The sequence below is a fragment of the Pholcus phalangioides genome, unplaced genomic scaffold (genome assembly GCF_987345545.1).
Source record: "Pholcus phalangioides strain wild (caught in Gottingen) unplaced genomic scaffold, Ppha-v1.0 ptg000015l_1, whole genome shotgun sequence".
In the NCBI taxonomy this organism is placed as follows: Eukaryota; Metazoa; Arthropoda; class Arachnida; order Araneae; family Pholcidae; genus Pholcus; species Pholcus phalangioides.
Window position 1 is genome coordinate 29,903,090 of NW_028301608.1, and position 18,228 is coordinate 29,921,317.

Sequence of the window (18,228 nt, forward strand, 5' to 3'; positions counted from 1 at the left end):
CACTTATGGCGAAATTTTTACTGGCGACGTTTAACAGTAGATAAATTTAATTGTGCTTGAATCCGACATCCACCGTTGGAGTAATGTTTACAGTACGAGGCTCACGTACCGAAGGTTGTGTTCTCGATTCGGTTTGGGGGAAGCCCATCCAATTTTTTTTCCATCTTTGCTATCATTTACTGATTTACTAAAAAATGTTTCCATTTTTGTTTCTGATTTAATCAAATGCGGCTCCCGTGCATCGAGAAGACAATACTAACGGCTTGCGAAGCTGGGCCCAACTATCACACATTTACTAATTCAAATCCTATGGCTTTTTCGTTAATGAACTTTGAAATTCAGTTTCGCCCAAATCTCCGCCTCTCGTGACGTCTTGCTAGCTTTTTCCTCGCAGTAACCAATCACCAGCGTGCTAATGCTTCCTGTGTTACTAAGAAAGTAGGGATTGTAGTTACGCGACTGGGGGACAAATCAAGTGCATCATTGTGAAGATAAAGATGGTATTCCCTCATCTCTTGCCGTTTTTCCGTCCCTGAGTCCCTTTGCGTTGTTTCTTCAAGAATCATCATAAGCTGCGTGCTACCAATATACAGGGTGTCCTGAAGTCTCGATTCGGCCTTTATCTCATCAACTGTTCATCGCATAGGTATGGCTTTAGTTTGAAAAATGCTCAAAATGTGTTCAGAAATCACCCTGTATCAGTGAAAAAAATTAATATACCGTGTGCCACAAAATCTAAATTTTTATATGGCCCCCGAATCCTCTAACGATTAGAAAGTTGTTGCCGGGTCTTCTGAGCCAAACAAAAACTCCTACGTTTGCAATGTTCGCTGAAATATTAGAACTCAAAAATCTGAGAAAAGGTGGGAAAGAATAGCATGAGCTAACGGACGAGCTCATTATGCTGTTCTTCTCCTACTTTTCTCCGTTTTTGAATTCAAATATATCAGCAAATATTGAGAAAAAAAAACTTTTTCTATGTTGTCAGAAAAGACAGGACACGGTCAAAGTTGTTGTTCTAACTTAGGTCACGGGGACCATATAAAAATTTAGATTTTTTTATTTATGACACTGTATTTATTTTATTTATTATTGTATTTATTTTATTTATTATGACACTTTTCACTCTTGAAACTGGTACGGGGTGATTTCTGAATACATATTCTGAGCATTTTTTAAATCGAAACCATACCTTTACGACAAACGGTTGATGAGATAAAGACCGAATTAGGACTTACAGGACACCCTGTAGATCCAGCAGATGGATTTTTCACGTTTTTTCTTTGACTTATTGATGATTTATCTGAAAGTTGCTGGAATTCAAGGTGCCAACGGATAATGAACATTATCCTGATTATTTTTGTTCAATATAATCACTTCACCTACCACTCAAAGAACTGTGTCTGCAGTCTCTACCGAGTTCCATCAATAAGCTAAGCAACCCCCTTCACGGGCAAAGAAATCAACGTCCTTCGTTTCCGAAGCATTTTAACTTAAATTCGGGGTATTTAGTATCGCTTCAAATCTATGTAAAAGGATGAAAATATTAAACAAATTAATTGTGATTATTAAACAAAACGAAACGAATTCTCTTCTAAATCACGTTTAATACAAAATATGCGAACCCACCATCCGACATGGCGGATTCAACAAAAAACAAAAAAAAAATTGTTCAAGTCCTCAAAAAAGCGTTGACAAGACCAGAAGCGGCAATAGCAAACAACACGATAATGTCTTTAACGATTAAACAATCGGCGGACGATCCACCAGAACCCGGCGATTCCTGGAGTGCCGTGTGTACAGTATTCGATTCCGTGAACTCGATCTTATCCAATTTCCTCTCTTTGCCTCCGATCGCTTCGATATTTGGATGATTTTCTCGTGGCATTTCCATCTCGGTAGAAGACTCTACTACTGGTTGGATAGTAGTGGAAGTAGTGGTCGCTTTGGCGTGGTGCTGATGATGGTGCTGCATCGTGGTCATTTTCTTGGCTTTCCTGGCGCATTCCTTAAGTCTGAGGGATTGAACCTCTTTTCTGACATCGTCGGGATCGAGACAAGTCATCTGCGACAACTCCTTGACGAACAGCTTGCTTCGAGATTTTTTCATATAAGTCTGTACCCAGCTGAAATCGCAGCTGCATTTCAATGGATTTCCTGGAAAAAAAAAATCGCATCAAATTAATAACAACTTAATAAATCAAATCTTTATTACGGGCATGTGACATTACACACGTTTATAATATCAACTATTTTGTCTTACATGTGTTGCGTCGGTGGCCAGTTATTCAATGAAAATTTTACATCTTGATTATGCAAACATGTATGTGAATACCGTTTTTTAGAAATATTTGAGTGGGAAAATCGTACATCCGCCAATACTGTACCGAATAAAAAAATTGCATGGATTGTCTTCTTCAAATTAACAAAATTACAGAAATTAGTAGAAGATAATATGTACCGAGTATTCACTGAATTGCAACTATTTTACCACTTTTGGCAGTAAAGGCATGGCAATACAATTCAGTTGGACATAAACGTCGGTGTATATACACACACGTATATGTATGTATGTATTGCTACCATAATTTTCGAACCGTGATGGTGCATTTTTTATTTTTAAACGATATTATTCAGCAGTCATCCCCGTGTTACTACTTCGTGTACAGCCTTTCAGCTGTAGGAGGTATTGCCATATTATCGCCACTTTGTGTACACTTGTGCTACTATTGCAAGTATACACAAATGCTCTAGGATGATTGTATCCAAACAAGTGCCGTTATCTCAGTTGTTGATGCACTTTATTCTCCGCATACCTCAATTATATCTTTTTAAACAGGCTTTAAAACCTTATTGACTCAAACTTTCTAAGACGCCCAACCAAACAACAGCCAGAGCCACATATTTATGCTCACAGGATAAGCTGCATGTTGGTGCTCCTACGAACATAGCTGGATCAGCTTTTGCTGGAATGTCCGCAGCTGGACAACCAACAATGTTTTATGTGTTCATGGAAATTCCAACAGCTGAACTAGCTGCATGTTTATGTTCGTATGAATGATTAAAGTTGGACTAGCTGCATGTTTGCACTCACGGAAATGCCCACACTAGTACTACCTACACGTTCATTGTTCCCTAGAATGCCTGTAGCTGAAATACTGTAGTTGTATGCTTATGATTGTATAAATCAATAAATTTGGATTGGTGCATACTTTTGCTCGTAGGAATACTTTCAGCTGGACTTGCTGTGTTTATCGTGTTCAAGGAAATATCTCTGCAGCGAAATTATCTACACGTTTGTGATCATGGGAATGACCTCAACAGGACTATTTATGTGCATATGAGAACGGCTACAGCTGTATTAGCTACATGATCTAGGCAATTTCCCCCATTATAAATGCAAAGGTAGTCTCAATGTAGTGGATGTTCGTGGTATACCCATCATATGAGGGGGTTAAAGTCTTAGAATTGTTGAAAATTTGAGTTGCACCACTAAGTCCAGAAATGCAATCTAGAAGTACTAAACTGTTGAAAAAGAAAATTTGAATGAAGTCTCATTTTCAATAGATTTTGAAATCACAAAATTTTCAACATGATGCTCTATGAAAACAATTCATAAAGTAGAACCTTCCTTTTGTCAAAATGAAGATTAATCGACTTACACCACTTAACCCTCTCGTACAAAAACTATATCTTCTGCAAAACACTATCTGAGAATTCATTATGTAAACAAAACAGCATTGACTGTGTTTAAAAATTCTAATTCCCGTTCATCGGCAAAAAACCTTCAACGGGAAAAATATAAATGTGTATTAAACCATAAGCGAGACTAAATGATTCTTATTCCTTGGGTTGACTTATAAAAGCACCATCCGGAAGTTATTTGTCACGGGCCAACTTTTCTCATCAGATTGTGGGTGGAGGCAAAAAAGAAAATGAAAAAGTTTCTCCTCGATTCCACAAAATCCCCTAAATCCTCTCTTTAATAAACTCTCGGACGTTTGAAGAATTAAGTTGAAAATGATATCTTTTAAAGGTCATCTGATGAGACAACGGGAATCTTTTATTTCTTTTTCTCGACAAAGACGTGAAATGGAATCTTAAATACTTCTCGGGAGATATAATCAAGTGCAAAAAAATGGTAATTAACATGCGACATATTTCTCTGCTATTTTTTTAGCGTCACCTAATGGATAGAAAAGTGACTACTGAAAGGCATTAGGTCAATGCTAAACTCTTTAGCAAGGACGAACCCAACCCACGCTGTTTCCTGTGCATACATATGATCTCATTGCGCGCGTATTTTGATACATTATGTTAAGGGATAGTTTGACAGGAAATCCGTTTGTATGATGGAGCACACGCATTCTTTATTTCTACACGTGGAGAGTCAATTACGGGTGATCTATCAGCAATCAATTGAATATCAAGCTCAGATTGATCTGTACTATAGAGAAAGCACAGTTGTACCTCGACCAACACGATCAGTCAATTCCAGAAAGTCGTATCATTTCTCATATAGAAAAATAGAGTTCCCGATGCAGTATTTCTAGCAAAATCTGCATCTTTTCCCTTACCAAAACTCAAACTTTTTCCTGACTTCCCTGAACAAAAGTCCTGAAAAAAGAAATAATTAAAACTCAACTTTTTCCCCTTTCGCAGAATTTTTCTGACTTTTATCAAATATTAGCATATTTCCCGGACTTTTTCCAAACATTTTGCATTTTCTATGAACATTTTCCGTTTCCCTGCTTCCAAGGAACAACAACGTTGATTTGTCCCGCGTTCCAAAAATGAAAATTGATTATTAGGGCACAAAATGCAGAACAAAAGTTTTTTTCACGAGTTGAATACAGTACACATTAGTTGTTCTCAACATGAAGCCGTATGGGTATAATGGATATGATATGAATATAATGGAATATTGAAAGAGGGCACATGTAAAACTCCGATGGAAATGTATACATGTCAGGTGTTTGGTGGCGGTGGGGGCATGAAGAGTTATGAGAAAAATTAGTAGGCTGTTACGTCCAACTAAGTACACCTACGCCCCTCATGTTCAAAGGGCATGTACCCGCTATGCCACAAGATATAATGTTCCAGTTTCTGGTAGTTTGTGAATCTTGTGAGTAGACCTGGTCTTTAGAGTGGAAAATATAGAGGGTACTTTGAGGACACTGTGTAGTATCTTTAGAAATAGGAGAGTTCACCCCTGCATTTCATACGACGACAGAATTTAGAACTTTGAAATTCAGTTACAGCTCAGAATTACTCCCCTTAGAAAATATAGCTAAATGGAGCAACCTATTTTCTGTTTATTCACCTCAGAAATTGTAATTTTTGGGACATCCTGTGTATTCATATTACACATTATACATGTGAAACACATCATTTGCCATTATTTCCATATGGGCTTTCTTTTTATTTCCGAGAAGCACCCCATCCCACCCCCAACATTTGGGGCCACCAAATATCATAACATTTGCAATACAATAATTCATATCACGTATATTTGCTGACTCACCAAACATTTTTGACCCTAGTTGTGGGGAACTTTGCTCTACCAAATACCTCGAGTCTCAAGTTAAAATCGGGACGTGCATACCATCATATAATGAATGCAGATGATCAAAATTCATAGAGAGGACCTACCTTCTACAAATAGCATGTTAATCGCATTTACAAAGTATCTCCGGACCTAAATTATGTAGAACCTATTAGTATATACTACTCATATTTATCAGGTACTCAATATTTACGTGTAAAAAAAATCTACCGATTTCCCCGTTGTTAATACTTATATAAGGGTAAAAAAAAAGAAATTATCACCCAAGGAGATCACGATCATATAAGAGGCGTGAAAATTTTCGAGAAAGGGCGTGAAAATGACCTCTTCCAAAACAGACAACCCCTCTCCAAATTGCTCCGAACCAAACCCGCTCCAGGAAGAAAGTGATTATATAACTTCGAGCAAAAAAAATAATAATAATAATGGGCAGTTTCGTTCACCAGCAGCTATTTACTGGTACTAGTTACGAACAATCATCCTGTTTCAGAAGAGATTGTCCGATACATTTGTACCATGGATGAAAATTGGTAGAATTTCAACTTGATGATGATTGAAAACAGTTCTGCGCGGAACAGCAGCAATAAAAATAAAACTCACGCCTGGTACAAAAAAAAAATAACCGTGGGAATAAAAGAAATAAGAAAAAAAAAGAGCTAAATTCTATCTTCAGCGGTCATTAGCAATGTTCGTATCCTATAAGAAAAAGAGAGATATCCTCCCCTTCCCTTGTTCCTCAAATCAAATCTTGCTTAAGTTGGCTTCTACGTACAAACCTCACTACCACAGAGTACGGTCTCGTGACTGAAGAGGTTTTGAGCCTCGCCAGCTGTCAAGATTCACGATTTTTGATTAAAATTTATTGCCTCTGTTTTTCTTAATTTTTTTCCCCCCAGAAGCTGTTCGGCACAAAAACACGAACGAATCTGTTTTTTCCTCCCATTTCTTGACAAGAAAATAAATAAATAAAAGAGAAAATAAAGACTGGCCTTTTTCTATAAATATATATATACGCTGCGTATTCCTCTTCACGAAGTACAAGCAAAACTGGGAATGGTTCTCTTTTTCTATTTGTATCCATTTCTGTAAATTAAGGCAATTACTTACACGGTGAGGAGAAATAAATAGGTATCTCGCTTCATTTTCTTCCGTATTTTTTATCCTTACATTATTTATTCTAAATACTGATATGTGAAATCGAACCTGTGACCTTTTAAAATGAAACTAGCGTGGATTTTTGTTTGGAAAGGTAGATGCCTGCTGGAATACAAACAAAACATTGATAGTCATTGAAAAGAGCCTAAAAGTAGACAATCCGTCCCCGTGACAAAATTTTATATACATTTTAAAGTCGAGTGTGAACAGGTGTTTGACATTGATTTTGTAGTGGAATCTTTTACAAATAAAAAAATCTGCCGGGATTAGGACATTTCGCCCCTGATATTCCGCGGGAATATGCTATATATTAGTATGGATATTTTCCGCCTGCCCAGACTGTATGAGTGGCCGAATGAGTGAGTGGTTGTATGAGTGGAAAAGTGAGTGGTAGTATCGATTGCCGAGTGACAGTACGAGAAACCAAGTGAGTGTGCGAGTTACCGTATGAATAATCAAGTAAATAGCTGTATGTGTGCTTAGTGAGTGGCCGTATAAGTGACCGAGTGCGAGTGACTCAAGTAATAAGTGATTGTATGATATCGTTATATCGTGTATATAATCGATAAAATATCGCTATATCGTGATTTCACTGTATTATAAAAATTATATGTATTATTCACATTTTCGCAGTATATTGTTTATATTAATATGAGGGGTGAAATATCTCGATCACTCATACGGTCACTCACCCACTCATGGCAGGTAAAATGTCAGGAGCGAAATGTACCGAGGACGAAATTTCCGTAAACCAAATCTGTTCATCTGTCTAAGTAATTGTATTCATAATGTCTAGAAGAATGAAGTACGTACTTGCTGAAAGTGCATTCCTGTAAAAGCATGTATGCTCCTCAATCAGTGGCTAGCGGACCAAATGTTGTCTTTGAAGCCATCTGATGTGGTACGTGAAGCTAAACATAATATTAATGGTCCTTGACAAATATTAGAAAGAAATGGAGTTCGAAGGTTCCAAGAAAGAACCTTATTTTCAACTTTTGCAAAAATTGCACGACCTTTTAGCGGTGAAAAACTGAAATGAATCACCAGCCAGTATCGAATGGAATATTCAATATTGAATGAAATAGCCCATATTAATATTGTCGCGGTGAATTGTTTGTCGGTGAATATTTTGTCAGTGAATTTTCTCACTGAGAATTTTCCCATCGGTGCATTGTTTGTTGGCGAATTTTCCGTAAATCAAGGAAAACAGCGAGCATATTTATCGGTTCGAATTTCCTATCGATTAAAAGGGTGGTATTGCATTCCTTACAAATTCCGATCGAATTAGTAGGGGGGGGGGGGGCAACTCCAGGTTTTTGTGCCTCAGTGAGGTTTTCTTTGAAGGGTTGTGAGTGAATGAATGAATAGCTTACCTCCGGGGGTCGTGAATTCTAACGCGGTTTACGCGTTCAAAAAGAAGTGCGATAGACATAGTGGGATAAATCGAGAAGCTATCGATACTTAGATAAGACAACCATAATCTTTTTTTTATCGGCAGTATATTATATTATTATTATTAGTTTGTTTTGTTTTTCCGTGATACTTATAATACTCTTTCTGTATATCGAGTGGCTGTATTTTAGTTATATTTAACCTCCATATTTTTTATGGATATCTTTTTTCAGCTACCTCGCTGGACAAATTGCCTGTCATGGCCTTCGTATTTGTATATAAAAATAAGGAATAATGAAGAATCGACTATTTTCTCGCGAGTACAATTCATAAAACATTTGACGTTAATTTGAAGAGATTTACCAGAGGCCATCAAAATAAATAGTCACGTGAGATTTGATTTAAGATTACGGAACTGAATCACCAAAGAAAAATATGTTATTTTTTATTTTAAAAATAAAAGAACCGACAAAACACAATAAACATTATCGGGAAAGAAAAAGATCGAGAAATATAAGACCAAAAGGAAAAGATTAAAATTTATGCCGACATAAAAGTCAAATTACCGAAAAAAAGAAGATTAAGAACGATACGAGGAAACTGGAATCCAAAGGGAAAAAACGATAAACTTAAATTCGCGACAGAAATAAAGTCAATGTCAAAAGACAACTTGAAATTGATCCCGGGGACGAAACTAAAAAAAACAAAGATAATATATGTGTCATATATTACGACAAGTTGGAAGTGTTTTTCGGCTCAAACGCTATAGAACAAAATTTATTTCCCACGTCCCTCAATCGCAATTTTCTCGTCCCGTTCCCATGTTGATTATTCGGATTTTCCCATTACAATACTGTTGAGACTGTTTCTTCTTTTACATTCCTCCCTCCCTCCCGTCCGCCTTCACTTCAATTAAATGATTTATGTGCTTATTGTGAAACGTCACAAAACCCTGAAGAGGCCTAACTTTCTTTTTTTTTTCTCTTTTATGACCTACGTCGGCACTTTTAACGGGATGCCCGAGATATTCCGCACAGCGATAAAGATCCAGACGTTGCCGTGACGGGCAAGTTTGTGATTTTTTTTTTTGTATACATGAAGAAAAAGTTGAATTTTGACGAGATAATTTTAGAAATCTTAGTAAAAATTATAAAATTTACTAGATAAACTTGAATGATTTATCCATCTGCAAAACCCAAAATGAAAATTTACGTCACCTGGGAGAGATGTGAAATGAACGAAGAAAGCATCAGTTTATCTTAACTGAGGATCCCATTTTGGTCAACAAAAAGATAGAACCAATAACCCCCATAAGTGCCATGCATGCGTAATAGTCACTAGCGAAAGAGTTATACTCAGTGTGATCATACAGCAGTCTTTAACGTTATTTTACCTATAGTCCTCTCAGAATTTTTTTTTCCCCTGTGCTCAACCTTTTAAAGCCAATTCATAGGATCCCATATTGTACTTGCATCACAATTTTGGTCAGTTCCAGTGTCTCCAGCTCACGATATTGAACATTTTGGGAAACACAAGGTTTTTAAAATTTTGGGAAACACAACAGAACTAGAGGTTTAGACGTCTACGTACAATTTTTTTGTGATATTTGTAGTCATCAGAGGCGTACAAAGTAGGGGCGTGACGGGAGCTGTCCCCCTTTTCCAACAAGATAAAAAAAAATTAAAATCTTTTAATACTTTTGTGAAAAAAATGCATATAGCATAACAAAAATATCGAAAGAAAATGCCTTTATGTGAACTTAATTTCTGTTAATTTAAAATGATTTTTGGAAGAAAAGTAACTCAATTTCTCAGGATTCTTCATGCCCTTCCCCCACACAAATCGATTATGCCATCATCCATAGGTCGATTCTGCCTACGCTCTTTACAGGGGTCAACATAATTACCATATTCACATGGGAAAGCGTCACCGTACACGATACCAGCTGCACTAGGTGGGAAACTTGGGCATTATTTGTGTTAAGAATTTTTGGCACACAAAATTCCTGTTGTCTCTAAATGAAAATCGTATTAAGAATCGTCGTCACCGCTTCTGATATCCACGAAACTCACGGTGTCTCCTAAAAGAATACATAACAGTCAATGCACTGTAAAATATGACGATGGCGAGTCTCCTTATAGTAGTGTATACGCCATGACTTAAATGTCATGGCGTATACATCCCTATAAGGAGAATAAGGATAATAAGTGATCCACAGTATATCAAAGGCGGACACGGGGGAGGGCAATGGGGGCGATTGCAATCCCCCATTCAATTAAAAAGGTTTACTGTTGGCATAGGTGGGCACCCCTTCCTCCCGTTCAGTATGCACATCCTCAGTAATACGCCCCCACCCCGTACGATAAGTCTATATCCGCTTATACGGTACACATCTCAAATGATCTTATGAATAGCCGGAGGCATGTACAATGAGGGGAGAGGATGTACATTGTACATCCTCTACCCTCCCTTCGCTCCCATTAGCAAGTCGGTCAGGTAAGTGTGATGCACCTCAGCAACTCGACCCCGGCGCGTTCATGACGAGAGCTGTCGAGGGGCGGCTTCCTCGTGAAATATTGACCTGGGGCCACTCGAGGCTTAAAGCAAAGACTGGTAGACTAGTGATTCCTTTGATCTTTCTAATGCACCCATCCTCCGCTTCAATCAGTGTAAGGGGAGGAGAGGGATGTTTTTGTCTTCCAATATCAATGCATATTTCGGAATCACTGCGCGTATCATAAAGTGGAAATTCTTGAAGCTCTTATAATTTACGTACAGGGTGTTCCATAAATTCTTAAATTGTTTAAAAAAAACAATTTTGCACTTGAATGCGGTTTACGAAAATTTTATTATCACGAAGAGGGATTTTTTCTTTCTTTTTGGTACAGAAAAAGAAAATTGTTTAAATTTTTGTTCTCAAATTTTGGGCCCTGCACGAGCGCAAATTCCAAGAAATGTGCAAATTAGATCATTTTTATTGCACCACGGTCATTTTTTGCACACGAAGGCTAATTAGACCGTGACCTACAATTTAATGTCGATTCCAAACGGCAGTCTTTTTATACTCACCGAGCGGTTGGTGCGCTAACCTCTCGATGTGGGACTCCCTGCGGCAGTGGTAATTTTCTGTGGTCATGTCGCCGTTTCTGTTGTACCCCGGTGTCAGGAAAGTCTCTCACAAGAACGAACCGGGTATCGAACTCGTGACACCTTTAAACATTCTTTGGTACTTTAGGCAAGTATCTTATCGACATGAGCTGCAGCGCCCTGCACATCAGAGTCCCTATAAAATGCAGGGTGTACGATTAAAAGCTCATTTCTGAATTTTCCCATTGCTGGTGCTTACATAATAATTTCATTATGATTTGGACATGTGGTGGATAAAGCACTACTGTTGAAGTTCTTTATCTCAGCCAAAAGCCTCTGGCTTCAGCTTTACAAAAGTTTCGGACACAGAAAATATTGAAGGAAGTTTCATGTCGAATCCCTCCTGCGGGGATGATTGCCCCTGGCTCTCCATCGACAAAAATTTGAACTAAATTTTCTTCTTGTATCAAAAAAAAAAAATCCCGAAAAGTTTACGAAAATAACTTTTTCGTAAACCGCATTGAATGTACGAATTCATTTAATTTTCATGAATTTTTAAACTGTTTATGAATTTATGGAGCACCCTGTACTTTCTAATAAGTTATTTACGATACTTTTTTCTTAACCGAACTAGAAATTTTGATCCAATATCCTCAGAAATAGCCTTAACACTGATTTATACAGTAGTTACGTAGTATATATACCGGCGTATGGAAAAAAATTGGATAGGAAAGATCATTCGAGGCCACAAATTAAAAACAAATAACCTTGACGCAGTGAATAACGAGTGTCACTTCTTTACGATGACCTTCCATGAATATCAAACACCCACTTATATGAACTGAACGATGGAAACGGCAGTCTACACCTATCGCGATATAAATAGAAAATAAAAGATCCGGTAATATCTCTATCTTGTCCCACCACGATTGCGTCAAATGCTTAAGAGGAAATTCTTCAGGTGTGGGCAAACAAGTAAAGAGTTGCCTTTCAAGTAACCACGATAAATATAAAGGGGCAAAATCCCATCAAGTTTTATGGAGAGCTAGTGTCTACCTCATTTCTTTTCCCTTGGCCATAGATTGTCATCCTGAGCCATTGAAAGTGAAATAAGGTGTATATCTTCCTCCGGCAAAATTTCAAGAGCGGCGGTCAACTTCAATGCATCACTCATCCGCTTTTAGCAGTGGGATACACCCCACAATTCGGTTATTTTTTTCTTACAGTATTCGTGCCCACGCTTGCATTTAGTGACAATTCACTCGGGTAAAAAAGCCTCGGCCCACGCGAATGAGTTTATAAAGATCAAGATGGCAATACTACCGAGTTTTAAGAGAGATGTATTTAAAGACCCAAGTTATATCCGTTACATGGATGATGCAATACAAAAACCAAGCCCGTTATTCACGTCGTGATTTCAGCCAAGAAAATAAAAGTAGTATTATGTACCAGAAAGTTGAGATAAGGCTTTTGTACTGGTTATAACGCACTATAGGTGCCCTAGATTCTATGCAATAAAAAAGGTGGGGCCAGACTATAGTCATTAATATTGCGTCGAGGCCCCCAAATGTGCATTGGACAAGATACGTATGTCTTGAAAGTTTCGGGGTGGGAATTTTTTTTTCCTTGTCTCTCAAAAATATGTTCATTCTTTAAATAAAGCCATCAAATCACGCATTCGATATCACATTGTCTAAGGTTGCGTGCACACCGGTTAGTCACGACTAGACATGACAGCTTTAGACAAGTTTAGTCACTGTTGTTTACGTTGATTTGTATGGCGTAACGCACACCAGTTAATCAGACAAATTGAAACGTTGCATCATACAAATCCATGTGAACAAGAATGACTAAGCTTGTCTAAAGGTAGCGTCTTGAGTAACCGGTGTGCGCCCAGCCTAACCAAACCTGTTTAAAAGTAGAAAAAAATGATAGATGTGATAAATTCATAGATAATGGGAGTCAGTTGTTCCCACATTGCGCGTAAGCCTTGGAGATACGGGATTGACAATTCACGGGTGTGCGGGACGATGTAATGGCAGAAAATAACGAATAAAATAATATAAATAAGGCATAACCGCTAATTATGGCTCAATATGAAAGGAACGCCAGTTTTCTACGTATTTCTCAAGATACGCAGGCCTAAAACACATTGCCAATGCGTAAGCAAGTATTTATGCATTTCCAGGGGGATGCACAAGCATCCTGTGCATTTCTAGGAATAGGTAAGCATCCAAGTGATAGTTCTCAACATCTGATGCATGACGTGCCAGAGTAAAGGAATACGCAAAAAAATAATCAGCAGCGGTAAAAAAATATGATGAAAACATTTTAAAAAACCTCAGTTACAGCACGTTACACGCGTACAACGGATAATACCACCTATTTTGTATTTCCCTGAGGAAGCAAGCTTCTTACGTATTTCTGAGTGTACGCAAACTTTCCTCGCATTTCCAAGCAACCTCCCAAAAGCCAGGGTCACACTCGTCTCAAGAATGGCCCTATACATTCCAATATTTGCCATGGATAAGTAGTGTTTCCGCTCCACTATTAGCAATGGTCATCAAATGTTGGAGGCTAGAAAGCATTGGAAGGCTGGTCGAACAGAACGACCAGCACCTTTCAGCTTCCAACCCAAGTCAAAGGTGCTGCCTTCCTTCCCGACCGTCTGGCCACACACACTGGTCGAAAAACGCCAACAGTGACAACACGGAGAGTGATCCGGAAGCAAATATTCGCCAAGGAATATTGAGTCAAGTTTGGTCAGTGTGTGTAGCCAACCTATGCCCCTGCTGCTTCTTTCCATCAGGGGAAGACAAATATTGGAAGGAATTACGTACCGTATATACTCGTATATAAGCCGACCCCCCCCCCCCCCACTTCAGGACCACCAAAACCACAATAAATTGAAAACCCGTGTATAAACCGACACCAAAAAATCCGTGCATTTTAGAGGAAAAAAAAAATCTTATATTTTCATAGAAAATGAATAGCTTGCGGAAGTTTACAACAGAAAATGATTCAAACTCCAAATGAGTCTCCAAACTCATCGTAATTCATGAGATCCTCACAGGGTGCGGCATCTTCGTTTTTATCCTCATCTGGGCTGTCATTGCTATTATCATTTTCAAAGAGGATATCATCTTCAGTTCCGTCCATCGCATTGCTGATGCAACACTTTTTGAAGAATCAGCGGAAACAGAATTCCACGCCTCATGTACCCATTGGCACACTGGTCAGGTTTCTTCAAAGCACCACTGTTTGTAGTTTCTTGATCATCGGAACTTATCCATTCAATCCACAAATTCCTCAAATTGTCTTTGAGAGGCTTGTTGATGCTCACATCTAAAGGCTGTACAAACGACGTTAGCCCATCTGAAATCAAAGCCAATGATGTTTTCGATTTCTTTGCTTTAGCTTTGACATTATCGGTTCTGTGGGGTTTGAACATATCCCATTCCAATAATGCGGGGGGTGGATATTTTCTCATCACAAGCTGACCCGAGTATAAGCCTACCCCCCCCCCCCCCCACTTGAGGAACGAATTTTTCCACAAAAAACTAGGCTTATACACGAGTATATACGGTATTTGCGAATGACTAGTGGGCCAGGCTCGGCGTGAGTATAGCCTTGGCTTAAGCATTTCTGAGAGTACTCAAGCTTTTAATGTCTTTATGAGTGTTTCAAGCTTCTTTACGTTTTTCTAGGGGAAAACAAACCTCTACACACACATTTCAAATAATATACGCCTTCTACGCGTCTCTATGGATACGTAATGCACGCATTTCTAGAAGGTGTTTGAAGCATAAAAAGTTGGGAGTCACTGCTATTACCATTAACTGAGCATTTCGGGAAAAGTAATTCCCATGCGAATTCAAATTACAAGAGTTCAAGTTCCTTCAGTCATCTAATTATTCAAGCCCATTTATTTACTACTTAATGACTACTGTTGCATCGCCATTTCTCATTAAGCCAAATAATTATAATTATCATGCGTGAATTTGATTATTCAAATAATTACTTTGGATAATCCCACCAATAGAAGAGGGTAAAACCCAAAAACATGGGAGCAGAAGAAAATGAGTTCGACGAGGTTTTGCTTCGATGTAATTGGGGCTATTAATCACGTACGTTGGACCAACACACAGTCGCACCTTCATAATACTTTCCTTAACCGGTTAGCGGCAAGATTATCATGCTCTGTGAAAGGCAGTTTCCTACACGGCCAATTAAATTCTGTGATTGATCACTGTCTCCGATTCCGATTCATCATAGTGACGGACTATAAACATAAAAAGATTGCATTTGTGAGAACCGAATTATTATGAGGACTTTGCTATACATCATGATTCAGTTGGCCAAAGAACCCACCCTACCACTATATTCTAAATATTTAATTCAAGTATTATACCATCAAAATAATGATTACAAACACGGACATTTGAACTGGGGGCATTCTTTTAGCTTCTGTAAATAATAGCTTCTAGCAGTGGAACACTTCAAATAGCCAATATAAAAATACTGAATAAGGAAATAATGATTCAGAGTGAATGAAAATTCTTTCATGGAGGATTTGGAACCCCCCCCCCCCCGCGCGTTTCACTCAGACACTTATTGGCGAAACTTTTATGACGACTACAAACGTATAACATTGGAGAGAAACACCGTCAAATAGCTCAAGGCTATTGTGCACTTCAAAAGTTCATATAAAAAAAACAACCATTTGGCGTGTGTAAGTGTGGTTTTCAGTAAACACTTATGTTATTTGACAAACATTTCAAGTTTTCACATTTAGGAGGAGCACAATAACATACGGTGTGTCCCATAAATTCGTAAATAGTTTAAAAATTCGTAAACTTTAAAGGAATTGGTGTATTTGAATGCGATTTGCGGAAGAAATTCTTTCGAAGAATTGTTTTTGGGAAAATGAAAAATAGTTAAAATTTTTTGTCGGTAGAAGGCGCTGCAGAAAGAGGGAAATCACCGAAAATATGGAGTCCTAGGAAATAGAAAGAGGACGATTAAGAGCTCATTTCTCACTTTCCCTATAACTACTTTACCGCACATCAACTTCAGTCATATCGTCATACGGCAATTTCCAACCAGTGGAGTTGAGTGGGAAATGAAAGCGCCATCTATATCGGTGGTCACCCCAAGCTCGATAAGCAAAGAACTTAATCCTGATGTTCTTGGAGCAGATTCGAACCTGTGAACCTGGACAGTAAGCTTCATAGTGGAAGACGAGCATCTCACCACTTATTTAAACCTCATGAACAACCTGGTGCACCCCAAGTTTACATTGGTAATATCCCTATAACTGGCGCTCACATAAGATTTTCATATTATGTTCAAATTGGTGGATAAAGTTGCTGAAGCCGTTTTTTCCTCAGCCAGTAATCGCCGTGTGAAGCTTTACGAGTGTTTCGGACACAGAAGAGATTGAAGAAAGTTACAGATCCAATCATTCCTACCGGATTGGTTTTCCCCCGTGGCCCCTTATCGACAAAAATTTGAACTTTTAGTTCTTTAGTTCTAAAGGCTTTTCCCGAACCAAAAAAAAAAACATCCCCTTTCGTGAGAATTTTTTCGCAAACCGCATTCAAATGTACCAATTTCTTCAATTTTCATGACTTTAGAAATTATTTACTGGATACTCTGTATATAAACTGCAGCACAAAAATGTTTGGCACAGTTACAATTCATTTCTTCTGTGTGTTACTTAGAGTCGTCAGTGTTTTGTTTCAGACCATGCCCTTTCGTTAAAGCCTATGACTCTCAAAATGTCGAAATCAGTTGGTACCGGTTTCGGTCTAGCGCATAGGCATGCTATTGGCGGAGAATTGGCGGGAACATTCTAGAAAGCCCTGCCCCTCCAGACAGTGGTCCAACCCCTCTGTACAGTAGTGCCGCCGACTAGGAAACTAAGATAGAATTTTGTGGAATGTTCTATTTCTCTCGAAGTTTCTGTCGGGGTTATAAATAGTGCGGCGCTCACAAGATGGCAGGCTCAGAGAGACTCGAATAGAGAGATCCGATGAATAGTCGGTTGTGTTTAAACTTTGCGAGAAAGTTGCTAGCTCTCTGACTACGTTGTAAATACGTGTAAATTGCCGTTCTGTAAATAAATCTGTGTGTGTCCGTCGAACCGCTTCTTGTTTTGCAACCTCGAACTCTTGTGGGAAATTATCCGCAACAATATTTTTTTTAATGCGTCCTGAACTTACAGCTCGCACTTTACATCAAGTTTTTGGCTCAGGCTTGATCTGGAGTCAAAAATAAGCATTATAAGATGCAACCAATATATTTCAGGAGAAATAGGTTATACTCGAGAGTGAAATACGCGGATACATGACCTACCCTTCATTAATTTTGCTCAAATACAACTATCTCGCTGCATAGCAATTACTCAATATAATGAAATAAAAATTATAAATATTAATAACCGCCTAATTACTTCGATATCATAAGCAAAATCATTCGATACAGTTGAATTCTTAATTATACCAGTTATTAGATAAAAGTTAGATAATTACGGAATCGAACGATACCGTTTCCGGAATAGGTCTCTGTTGGCTCGATTGGTCTCGTACAGTATTTGAAGTTTTAAAAAACACAAAAAAAAAAACTAAATTAATTCAAATCAAAAACAAAAATAAGCTTTTTATAAAACCAAAAAAGGGGGATTTCGGGGAAAAACACAAAAGCGTTTTTTAGCTTCAAACTAACTCTTAGTGAATAATATTTTTTGAAAGGTTTCCCCTCCTTCCCCCCAAAGAACATTCCGAAGTATAAGCGGCTTAGGAAAAAATATTTTAAATATTTTCCCATCGGAATAGGTTTTGTTTCGAACTACTTTCAAGATGGGAAAAATATTCTTTAAATATCTATGCAATTTCTTTTATAAGTAAAATACTGAATAAATACTGTAATTTCTTTTCTTTAGATACCATTAAAAAAAACTTTGTTTTGATGACTTCTTTTGTTCTTTGTTTTAGCTCTTTTTGTAGAGTTTTACTCAGAATTGCTTC

The 18,228-nt window shown here is 38.0% G+C and overlaps 1 protein-coding gene across 1 annotated transcript in view; it reads right to left on the reverse strand.

The window, feature by feature from the left end:
* Positions 1-1,587: 1,587 nt before the first annotated feature.
* The window catches only part of LOC149075783 (uncharacterized), a 76,421-nt gene continuing 59,780 nt past the window's right edge, over positions 1,588-18,228 (reverse strand). Inside the window, exon 3 of the mRNA XM_089243292.1 lies at positions 1,588-2,157. Coding sequence (XP_089099418.1) covers positions 1,673-2,157 — 485 coding nt within the window. The 3' untranslated portion in view covers positions 1,588-1,672. The remainder of the gene's footprint in view (positions 2,158-18,228) is intronic.